The sequence below is a fragment of the Conger conger genome, chromosome 9 (assembly GCF_963514075.1).
Source record: "Conger conger chromosome 9, fConCon1.1, whole genome shotgun sequence".
NCBI classification, from domain to species: Eukaryota; Metazoa; Chordata; class Actinopteri; order Anguilliformes; family Congridae; genus Conger; species Conger conger.
In genome coordinates this window covers 32,898,267-32,909,964 of record NC_083768.1, presented here as the reverse complement: position 1 = coordinate 32,909,964, position 11,698 = coordinate 32,898,267, and the positions used below count along the sequence as shown (strand labels likewise).

At 40.9% G+C, this 11,698-nt stretch overlaps 1 protein-coding gene across 1 annotated transcript; it reads left to right on the top strand.

Annotated features, from left to right (window-relative positions):
* The first annotated feature begins 483 nt into the window (after nucleotides 1–483).
* On the top strand, nucleotides 484–2,994 carry LOC133137898 (cytotoxin 10-like). Its single transcript, XM_061256305.1, has 4 exons — nucleotides 484–570; nucleotides 897–955; nucleotides 2,009–2,131; nucleotides 2,731–2,994. The coding sequence occupies exons 2-4, from the start codon at nucleotides 907–909 to the stop codon at nucleotides 2,829–2,831; spliced, it is 273 nt and encodes a 90-aa protein (XP_061112289.1). The 5' UTR covers nucleotides 484–570; nucleotides 897–906; the 3' UTR covers nucleotides 2,832–2,994.
* The last annotated feature ends 8,704 nt before the right edge of the window (nucleotides 2,995–11,698 follow it).

Genomic DNA, 11,698 nt, shown 5'->3' with positions numbered 1-11,698 from the left:
CTATCACAGGGCACACACACCATTCACTCACACACTCATACCTACGGGCAATTTAGACTCTCCAATCAGCCTAACGTGCATGTCTTTGGACTGTGGGAGGAAACCGGAGTACCCGGAGGAAACCCACGCAAACACGGGGAGAACATGCAAACTCCACACAGAGAGGCCGACCGGGATTTGAACCCAGGACCTCCTTGCTGTGAGGCATGTTTACCAATCACATTGTCTTTATTGATTAACACATTAATATGGCTTTTGATATGAGTGCATATTAGGTGCATATTACCATACAGGTATATAGTGCATTACATTTCAACATAATATTTCCACAGTACAACAGGAAATTACACAGTTTCAAATTCTGCACCCATGCTGGGAAAGGATGAGCAAGTAACAAAAGAGAGGGAGAGAACAAAATATCTTTCTCAATCCGAGACTTTCCCCCAATCCAGAGCCAAGAGATAAAGAAGACAGAAAGAGGAGGGGCACAGGCAATATAGGCTATAAAAGAAGAAGAGAAGGGAAAGAGAAGAAAGGTGTGGAAACTAACAGGAGTGTGATACCAGACAGGTAAGGTTTATTTCTTTTTTACATTCCAGCTCTACATGCAGATAATTTATGAACTTTAATATAATCATAACAACAACAATGATAACAATAATAATAATAATATGGTCAATGAAAGCTTGCTCTACCGTACTTTTGTGTGTGGCCAATACCAAAATAAATGTAACATTGTTTCATCATATCCCCACAAAAAATACAGTTGATATTTAGGTCTTTTTAAATTTATTGGATATATTGATGTATTCATATATTACTGTTTTTGATATGGCAGATAGCTGAGTGACATCATTTGAAACAAAATACATTGCAATGTTTTCTATTCACTTCAGATAGAGAGAAATGAAGGTTTTGGTTTTCTCCCTCACTCTGCTGCTGATTTTAACATGCGGTGAGTCGACTCATTTCAGTTTTCATACCACACACATTTGTGCACGCACACATGCAGGCACACACCTGTACTCAAACATCTAAAACTATAAAGGAAAGCAATGTCAATATGTAAAGCTTTCAGCATTATATATATATATATATATATATATATATATATATATAAAATAAAAAAAACTTAATAGAAAAAAACAAGAAAATAATAAACCTGTCCCAATTAGCCTGCTTGATCTTGGTATTGGGAGTATGGGGGATTCATTTCTTGGACAAAATAAAAAGATCAATAAATTAAAATTACCCTAGATGGGATGAGGCTTTGGAGGTCAGATATGGAGGATATTGTAAAATGCACAAAGGGATAAATACATTTCGATTCAGCATTTTTTAAAGGGTAGCGACACAAAAAATAGGAGAAACAGAAATGGCTTAAATGAATAAATATTTAAACATTAAATAAATTACCTTTCCGAACCAGAATTTAAAAATTCACCCAGTTACCTTCAACATAATAAAGGGACGTTAGAGAACGTAATATTGCAAAATATTGAAATAGTGTACTGATGGAAGGACTCTTTCTTCTGTTGTTGTTCTTTCTTCTCCTAGCTGGCTGGAAGTATGTGGCGGCTATTGGCCAGCCACCACTGCATACCTTATCACCTTTTTGTAGTTTTAACCTTGGTGACAGCATGTTTAAGTCTCAGTGCAGGTGTTGTTTTTAAGGTCATTTTGAGGGGTTGTATTTCCATGTGGACTGTGGAACATTTGCAATCTCTGCAGTCCACTCTAATGACCTGTCAAATGTTGCACACAATTTAAATATGGCACTATGTGAAAAGGTGTGAAAAGTACAGTCTGTTCAGGTCTTGGGTGGATTTAAAAGTGCAGATAAAAAATAATGTTAAGACATAATGTATACATTTAAGATGTTGGCATGTTTCTCTGCTTCTTTGCTGAATAATCTTGTGACAGAGTGAACAGTCAGTCCAAAGTGTCAGTGTTCATTGCCATTGTCCTGGTAAAGGAGGCTAACGTCTGGCAACTGATGGTCCTGTAGGGGAAGCCCTGAAGTGCAACCACTGTGTTCCCCCTAAGGGTAGCACTCGTTGCACCACCACAGTGGAGGAATGTGGATACGGCAAGGACGCATGCGTCAGCGCCTCCTTCACAATCGCGCCCTGTGAGTCCCACCCTCGGTCACTCCCACCAGCACACACAGCTGCTTCTGTTCATTGGTTTCATGCAATGTCACTTTTTGAGTTCTCTGCACACAAGGTCACCATTGTAAAACTGTGGGTCTTTGTTCAGCAAAGACCTATCTTACTGTAGGTGTGGGCCTGAATTAGATTTTGTTGGTAAATCTTTTAAAAATATCATAATTATGAAGAACCACAAACTTATCACATACCTTCTCATGCCCCAGTTAGTACACCATTCCCAGTGAACTATACAAACTATACTAATATGCCTATTTCTGCTGTTCTACAAAGTGTAGTGGCAGGGTAGTGTTAGGGACGGGGCTTAAAAGGCAGCAGGTTTGATTCTCTGGTAGGACCCTGCCACTGTACCCTTGAGGCAGGTTCTTCACCTGACTTGCTTCAGAAAATATCCAGCTCTATAAATCGGATACGATGTAACAACAGAAAACCTGCACAAGTAAGTCACTGTGGATAAGAGCAGGTGTTAATATCAGTAGTGTAATATGAAGTGGTAGATAACTGCAATGCACCAGTGGTATCATCAGGTAAACTCTATGTCTTCCTCTGTCTCTGCAACCAGATTCCAGCTTCCGACGGTGCATCAGCAAGTATGACTGTCGCCTGCTGCAGGGGAGCCCCTATATCAACGCCTACTGCTGTGACACAGACCGCTGCAATTAGAACTCTAATCTGGACACACACCCTTTCAAAGCAGAAAGAGCATTTTAACTCAGATGGCGCACTCCAGCAAAGGGCCATTGTGTTGTGCAGCTAAAAATGAGATGAAATGAAATGAAATAAAATGAAAGAGATTAAATGAAATAAAAGGCTGGTTGACTCAGTAGACCTTCTCTCTGTGTCTCTGGGCTGTGGAATTAGTTCATTGTTACACTTCATGGTGATTCATGGGAAAAGTTTCACATATGATGATGTTTTGTTGGGTGATCTTTTAATAATGTTACTCCACGCCTGCCTTCATTCAGCACAGACATAAATTGATCAATTGATGCAGTGGATTTAGATCATTTCAGCCAGTGAGCCGCAATGAAGTCAATCATGGGTTAATTTGTTTGAATAAGTACATCCTTACATCAATGGCAAACCTTATTTCCAACAATTATCATCAAAAATTATAGCAAACGTACAAACACTTTGATAGTACACATTCTGCTGTATTGTCCGATGTCTTCATTGATGCAGAGGAAAGATGATGAAGTCTCAGAAACAGGGACATTAGGTGAGTGGGCAGCAAGAAGCCATAATTCTGAAATACTCCACCTGAACCTTTATTCAACTGTGAGGATTCCAAAGAAAGAATATAACCTGACAGGAGGTAGTTAATTTGCTTGGCTAATGCCTAGTAAGTGACAATTTTGACTTCAAATTGGGGCACTGTCATTGGCCTACAGCATTCCAATCACCCGTAGGTTTCCCAGTGACCACGGTTTGAATCAGTGGAAGCCTGGTTCACTATAGAAAGAAAACTGGAGCACCGGAAATGACCAGAAAGAAAGAGTTGGTTTGCAAATTCTAGCAGTTCTGTGTGAAGCTACGGAAGTCACAACACAATATGAGAAACTACAGGAGTCACAGTGTGAAAACCTATATGAGTCACTACACAGAGTGACAAACTACAGGAGTCACAGCACAGTGTGAGAAACTACTGGAGTCACAGCACAGTGTGAGAAACTACAGGAGTCACAGTGTGAGAAACTACAGGAGTCACAATGTGAGAAACTACTGCAGTCACAGTGGGAGAAACTACAGGAGTCACAGCACAGTGTGAGAAACTACAGGAGGAGTCCCAACACAGTATGAGAAACTACAGGAGTCAGCAGAGTGGGATAAACTACAGGAATCACAGCAAAGTCTGACACAAGACACTAAGACATCACAGTCTTAGACACAACTGTATAATTGGTAATACAGTTATAATTTTAAGAAATACACTATTATGAGCTCAAAATGTTAATACAGTACATGAAATCCAATTTTTAAATATAACACATACATTTATAATGCATGCCAATTATTAAAATACCTTCAGTAAAATATGGACAAATCCATGAAAAGGTGGACATTGACGAAAAACCAAAATAATTATTCTTGAAAATATTGAACTGGTGTACTAACATTAGAATACATAAAAGTGATATATTTGATCCAAGAGGCCTCTAATATTTTTCATGGGGCTCCCACAAATAAGTGCCACTTAAACGGCTCCACTGCAGCCATCGAACGTCAGCAAATTTGTCAATGTGCAGACAATCGGTCAGGTCATACAGAAAATGTTATCCTTTACCTCAATAATAAGGCACTTATCATCCATTTGTACTTCATCTTTTGGCGGGGAACAAATGTGTTAGAGGTAGTTGTGCACCTTCACGACACCTGTAATATGTGTACATAGCCGACGTGAATAGCGACCCACTAAATAATTTGTATAACTCATGAACTTAAATAAAAAGCAAAACTATATTTCTCACTAAAATCAATTCACTATACGGGAATGAACGCACATCTCAACCATCGAGAAATAAACTTTGGTGATTGTCTAACTTTGACGATGCCATCGAACGTGACGCAAGGGCTACAGTGGAGCCACTGTCACTGTCATTGTAAAATGTAAAAATAAATGTCATTAATTACAATGGATTCGTTCCCGCATCCGTTGTCTGATGGCGATTGCTGACATGACTGTAGTTGAGCCGTGCCATAAGCACCAAATATCTCACACAGCACAAAATATGATTTTTACCGCACAGAAGTATGTGTTTAAGGTAGTAAAATGTGGTTAGTTTATTTCAGTACCGTAAATCCTCAAATTGTGTCCGGGGTCTTTTATTTACTTAGGCTGCACAAAGCACAGGCCTTTATTTGGGGCAGGCTTGTATTCGAGACAGGCCTTTATTTCTTATTAGGCTTCTGTTGTCGAATTTTATTTTTAGAAATAAAGTAAAAGGTTACACTTAAAGTGGGCCAACACTGTTCAACACTTCCTGTAACCATTCAGAAATCAATTAGTGTAGGCTAATCAGGAAACACCGTTTGGTAAGTCATAGTGTCAGTCTTAACAGACTTAGTTTATTGCAAATATTCTGAAACACAATAAATCACAGGCAAGTCCAGAATCCATAAAATAACAACTTGCCAGACACGCCTTCATGAACAATAACAAATTAGCGTAGATAACAGCAAGTTAAGGATCTTTTTTTCCTCAAGTGCGTTTTATTGTGAGACATGCGTTTCGTTTGGAGCAGCATACCGGTAGGCTATGAAAAGATTTTCGCTTTGGTTTGGGATTTAATTTACTTTTGGACTGTTTGATTCTATTGCTAAATGTTGGGACTGATGGGCACTGAAATCTGGGGGGTATTTGATGGTTCACTGTTAAGTTTTATGTAGTTGAAAGAGAGTCGGGATTTCCACCCGTCTGTTTATTGCGAGCCAAGGAAGCCGCTTTCATTCATTCATTGAACGTGCGCTGTGCTGTAAATACATGGAAACCTTATTGCGTAGCCAAGTAGCCTAAATTGAGTTAATTTTTAATTTTGCCTGATTTATTTTTTTATTAAATTCGTAGGCTGGAATGCCTCGCGGCAACAATTGTGTTTAAATGTATACTGCTTCAGCCTTTGGCAAGCTACTTAGAAGGGGGCGGAAAGCAACTGGTAGCTTGAGAGCAACGTGTTGGAGACCCATGGTGTAGGACAACGACTTTTCAATGGCAACAGTATTAAACCAACCAGCAGTATAAAATATTAAGAAGAGCTCTTTTATTTAATTGAGTTAAATCGAAACAATGTCTTCTAGTGCTCATGGACTGATAGCCCTACTGGTAGGCAATATTACCCCGGCTTATATTTGGGGGCCGGCCTTTATTTGTCCAAATCAGCCACGCCTCCGGATATTATCCGAGGCCGGCTTCAAATAGAATCCCGGACACAATTTGAGGATTTATTGTATACACTGCTGCACTAAGTCATTTACACACTTCCTTAAGATGCATCAGCGCTCAGTGACATTAAGCTCCTGCCGTGGAGCCTTTGCTTAGAGGATATCTTTAGTGACGGGAGACAGGCGCATGGCTCCTGTAACTTAAGGACCATCTGTGCACACAGCTGGGTCTGTGCGGATACTCTGTCCCCCCCAGGAGGAGGGGGTGGCGTGCCACCAGCTGCTGCCCTCCAGGCATCAGAGCGATTGGCACCCAGCCAAAGAGGCAGGCCTGAAGAGCAGCAGGTAATTGAGGCATCTGCAGATCTGGGCTCCGCTGCCATACCTGCAGGCCCCCCACGCAGTAACTTTCTGGGGACTGGACCTAACTTTATGCTGACAGCGAGTAGCCTGCCAGTGTGGCGAATGGGGGAAGCATTTCACAGATAGACTAAAGTGGTGGCTTTTCTTGTTGTTCAGCAGGAAAGTCCATATTCATGTTTTGTTTGTCCAGCCATTGTCTTGCCCTGTGAGAGATCATACTTTTTCATGTTTCATTGTGCTTTTTTAAACATCATTGTTAGTCCCCCATTTTGCCAATGTATAACAAAAGAGGACATATGGTGTGATGTTGATGAGACCATGTGGCCAACTTTCATCCACTCTATGCTCCACCACATCTGTAGGCGCATTCCACTTCTGTAACATCTGCCATGAATTCTAAAGAACTACAATTCCCATCCTCTTTTCATTCTGACTCAGAATGCACACCAGTGGAGCATGCTCATTCTACAGGAGAGAATTACACTAATTACAGTTTTTTGCTAAAAAGCATTTTTGATACCGAGTTTACATTTTCAGAACTCTTCACATAGTTAGCACAGCACTCTATGTGTGAATATTTTTTTTCCTTGCTTTGACAAAAAATGCATTCAATAGACAGTTTTCAGAAATCTTGACTTCATTTCTCAGTCAGACTCCATCCATCCATTATCTGAACCCGCTTATCCTGAACAGGGTCACAGGGGGGCTGGAGCCTATCCCAGTATACATTGGGCTAAAGGCAGGAATACAACCTGGACAGGTCACCAATCCATCACAGGGCACACACACCATTCACTCACACACTCATACCTATGGGCAATTTAGGCTCTCCAATTAGCCTAACCTGTCTTTGGACTGTGGGAGGAAACCGGAGTACCCAGAGGAAACCCACACAAAAACGGGGAGAACATGCAAACTCCACACAGAATGGCCGATCGGGATGGCCGACCGGGATTTGAACCCGGACCTCCTTGCGTAATTTTCCTCAACTTTTCCCATTCATTCTCAACGGAAGTTCTTTTCACTTCGGATGCGACATATTCTTGGCCGCACGTTGATATCGCGGCGCTGTTCCGAGAAAAACGAATGACGTCCTTACAGCGCGGATTCCTTAACTATTCGAAATCGCCTGGCGCGAATCATGGGCTCCTTTTGGTAAGTCTATCTAGATAATTATTTTACTATTAATAGGTCCTCGAATTATATTTATGTTGTTGAGGTATTCCCGATGTATTATTGTTATTTTGAATGTTCCAATTGTTCGTTTTTTATGTGGGAAAATTACAGGTAAATGGGATAATGTCTCTGCATGTCTGTTTCTCAACGTCGTAGCCAGCTACATTAACATGCTATCACATTACGGTTTTAAAATATCACCGTCATTAATAGTACTGACAATTTGTATACACGTTTGATTCGTGAAGGTTTAGACGTAAAATGTATTATTGTTGTTCTTATTTCACTGCCAATTGTTTATTGACATAGGTCTAACTTACTGTCATTCAGACATCTTGGTATATGTTCCTTTATTTTCCTTTAATATATTGTTGTTGTTGTTGTTGTTGTTAACTTGCCCATATTATGTAGTTGCCCAGCTAAGTACTTAAATAATAGAGCAGTTTCCACAATTATTATATTATACAATATTTACACCCATGTTACCTTAAATTATATGAATGTACAGTAAATACATATTGTGGTGCCTGAGGGTGGATCCTGAGGTGCAGAGAGTGGGCACAGCTAGAAACCAACACAGGAGATAGCGGATGTCTGAATGACAGTAAAAAGTATTTTTTCTGTTTTTTTTTTTTCGGTGTATCGGTGATAGCGCCCCCCCCCCCCCCCCCCCCCCAGGGCAAGGGTCGGGGAAAACTGGAGAAATCAAAGGGGCCGTTTAGCAAAAAATAAACGAAGGTTCTTCCCAGACCGGGGTATTTTCCAGGGCTTCCTCCCAGGTAGGCTGCAGATGTACTTCCGAAGGGGTCTGTGAAGTCCTTGGCAAAATCGGAACAATACCAGTACTTCACGAGACCCAGCCTTCACCTTCCCTCCTGCCCTGGCTATTCCAACTGCCCCAGTCCCAAGCCCAGTCTCCTTTAATACCCATGCATATCCACCATGCTAATATTGTTACAAACAACAATATATAGTTATTCAGTGATATTTTTGTTGCTGTTGTTGTGTTTATATGTTCATAAGAATTGTAACATGCAATGCGCTCCGTAATGCTTGGGACAAAAATATTAATTTAGCTCAGTACACCACAATTTTATATTCATAAACAAACGATTCAAAGTGCAAGTTCTCATATTTTATTAAAGGGTATTTTTATGCATTCTAGTTTCACCATGTAGACATGACAGCACTTTTTATACATAATCCCCCATTTCAGGGCACCATAATGTTTGGGACATATTTATGTGATGTAAATTACAGTCATGTTTACTGCATATTTTCTGTATGCATGACTGGTTGATGTCTGTGACCCACTGAGACATGACAGTAGTCTCTGACACATCCACGCCTGCCTCCTGAAGGGTGTTTCTGATCGGTTGGACACATGTTTGGGGATTTTTCTTCATTATGATGAGAATTCTTCAGCTATCAGCTGTAGAGGTCTTACTTGGCTTGCCATGCCCTATGCCCCATTACACGTTCTCTCTCCTTAATGCTGTTCCAAACAATTGATTTTGTTACACCTAAGGTTTGGCATAATAAAACAGACATTACAGACTTTTTATTTTAATTTTTCAGTCTCATAATGGCTTCCTTGACATTCATTGGAACAACTCTTTATTTCCTTCCCCCCCGACACCCAAGTCACCACACGGATCTCTGCCTGCTTGGCTGATATCTCTGCGTGGATGACTTCCCACCACCTGAAGCTCAACCTTGCCAAAACTGAGCTTCTCCTGCTAAGTCCTCTCCGTCAATCGACCTCTCATTGACTGTTGAGGACTTTGTAGTTTCCTCCTCCCGTACGGCAAAGAAACTTGGGGTGACTCTTGATAACTGCCTCACCCTGGCTCCACAAGTATCCTCCACTGCCAGAACCTGCAGGTTCTTTCTGTATAATATACGCCGTATCCATCATCTCCTGACTGAGAAAGCCACCCAGCTCCTAGTCTAGGCGCTCGTCATTTCCCGCCTGGATTACTGCAACTCCCTCCTAGCCGGTCTCCCAGCGTGTGCCATCAAGCCCCTCCAGCTGGTCCAGAATGCTGCAGCCCGCCTGATCACCAGTCAGCCCAGGTCGGCTCATGTCACCCCGCTCCTCATTGGCCTCCACTGGCTTCCTATTGCCGCACGCATCCGTTTCAAGACCCTAGTGTTGGCATTTCAGGCTGCTAAGGGGACTGCCCCACCTTACATACAATCCTTGATCACTCCCTACTCCCCAGCTAGACCACTCCAGTCTGCCAGCTCTGGTCGCCTTATGGTTCCCTCTCTACGTGCACCTGGCGGTCGAGCTGCACATTCACACCTGTTTTCCATTCTGGTTCCTCAGTGGTGGAATGACTTGCCTACCACTGTCAGAACAGTAGAATCCCTCACCCTATTTCGACGCAGACTCAAAACCCACCTTTTCCAACTCTACCTTAGTCCTCCCTCCTGATTTCCCCTGCCCCTCCTTTCTGATATCCATATCCTTGTCTAACCCCCCCCCCCCAAAAAAAAAATGCACTTATGATGACAACTATGTTTAGAACAGCATTTCATGTGTATTTTGCTAGTTCTGGATGTGATGCTTTGACTTATGTTAGAACCTATGCACTTGTAAGTCGCTTTGGATTAAAAGCGTCTATGACTAAAATGTAAATGTAAAATGTAACTCTGGCCCTCATGTTTAATGACAATAATACAAACCAAAGGCAAGAAAAAGCCTAGAAAAATATGAGGTTTATTGTTAATATATATAAAACACACTGTAATTTCAATATGGTGAAACCAAAGTCGGTAAACATGCCCTTCAATATTTGCTGAGAATATGCATTTTTGATTACAAATCTAAAATTGTGGAGAACAGAGCCAAATAAAAAAATGTCTTTGTCCTAAACATTACAGATGGCACTGTATATAACATTGTAATCTTTTTTTGTGTATGTAATAAATTGCAATAATTGATCTAATGTCAGTAGTGATGTAATGTCAGTTCTACATCTAATGTAGAACTTTCCACATATTGTTATACACTGCTATTTTCACATACATACTACTGTACTACTTTTATGTTGCCTCATTGTGTAAGTGTAAATATGTTTATACGGTTCTGTACTTTAATAAGCTATACCCTTCACCTCAGTTACATATTTTGCATCTTCTATTTGACAATATACACTCACTTTATTAGGTATTTATTAGACGTATTAGGTCTTCTGCTGCTGTAGTCTATCCACTTAGAGGTTTGACGCATTGTGTGTTCAGAGATCTGTTCACTGATGTTATGTGCAGTTATTTCCATTACTGTCACCTTCCTGTCAGCTTAGACCAGTCTGGCCCTTCTCCATTACCTCACTCATCCTCAAGCCATTTCCGTCTGCAGAACTGCCGATCACTGAATGCTTGTTTGTTTTTCGCACCATTCTGAGTAAACTCAAGAGACTGTTGTGGATGAAAATCTCAGGAGATCAGCAGTTACAGAAATACTTGTACCTGGCATCAACAATCATGCCACAGTCAAAATCACTATTGGTTGATATGAACATGAACTGGAGCTCCTGACCCATATCTGCATGATTTTATGCATTGCACTGCTGCCACGAGTAGGTAATCGCATGACTAAGTGGGTGTACAGGTGTTCCTAATAAAGTTCTCAGTGAGTGGATATTTTGGCAATTGTCTGTATCTGTGTGCATGGATAGTAGACAAGTTGTTCTCTTCAGTTGCCATAAAAACCTTTACCCAAAATCCAACCAGCTGCCTGCCTTTCATTTTATTTCCTGCTTGATATTATTAATTTGAATGTAAAGTTTGTCAGGATTAGAAGATATTAAATTATGTACTTCATTATCTGTCACGACCTGGCTCATTGGCCGTGACAAAGAGGGAGACGCACACTGACACATTTAAAAAACAAGGTCAAATTTATTTGAAATAACCAGCTAACAAGAATGTGTAGTGTGAATGTCAGTTGCATCAGTAGTGTGAGTGAGTGGATGTGTGAAAAGTATGCTGAAGCAATGTTGTCTGATGCAAACCCAAAAAGAACCAACAGGTACGTGGGAAGAGAGTTCCCTCCTTCAGACAAGAGTCAGGCACATTTTAACATCTGGTCACAGGTGCTCCCA

What these genes read in the sequence shown, in the direction of transcription:
- LOC133137898 (XM_061256305.1), top strand. Translation starts at nt 907, where the DNA reads ATGAAGGTTTTGGTTTTCTCCCTCACTCTGCTGCTGATTTTAACATGC. An exon ending in GCTGCTGATTTTAACATGCG is followed by an intron (nt 956 to 2,008) that starts GTGAGTCGACTC and finishes ATGGTCCTGTAG; the next exon opens with GGGAAGCCCTGAAGTGCAAC. An exon ending in CTCCTTCACAATCGCGCCCT is followed by an intron (nt 2,132 to 2,730) that starts GTGAGTCCCACC and finishes CTCTGCAACCAG; the next exon opens with ATTCCAGCTTCCGACGGTGC.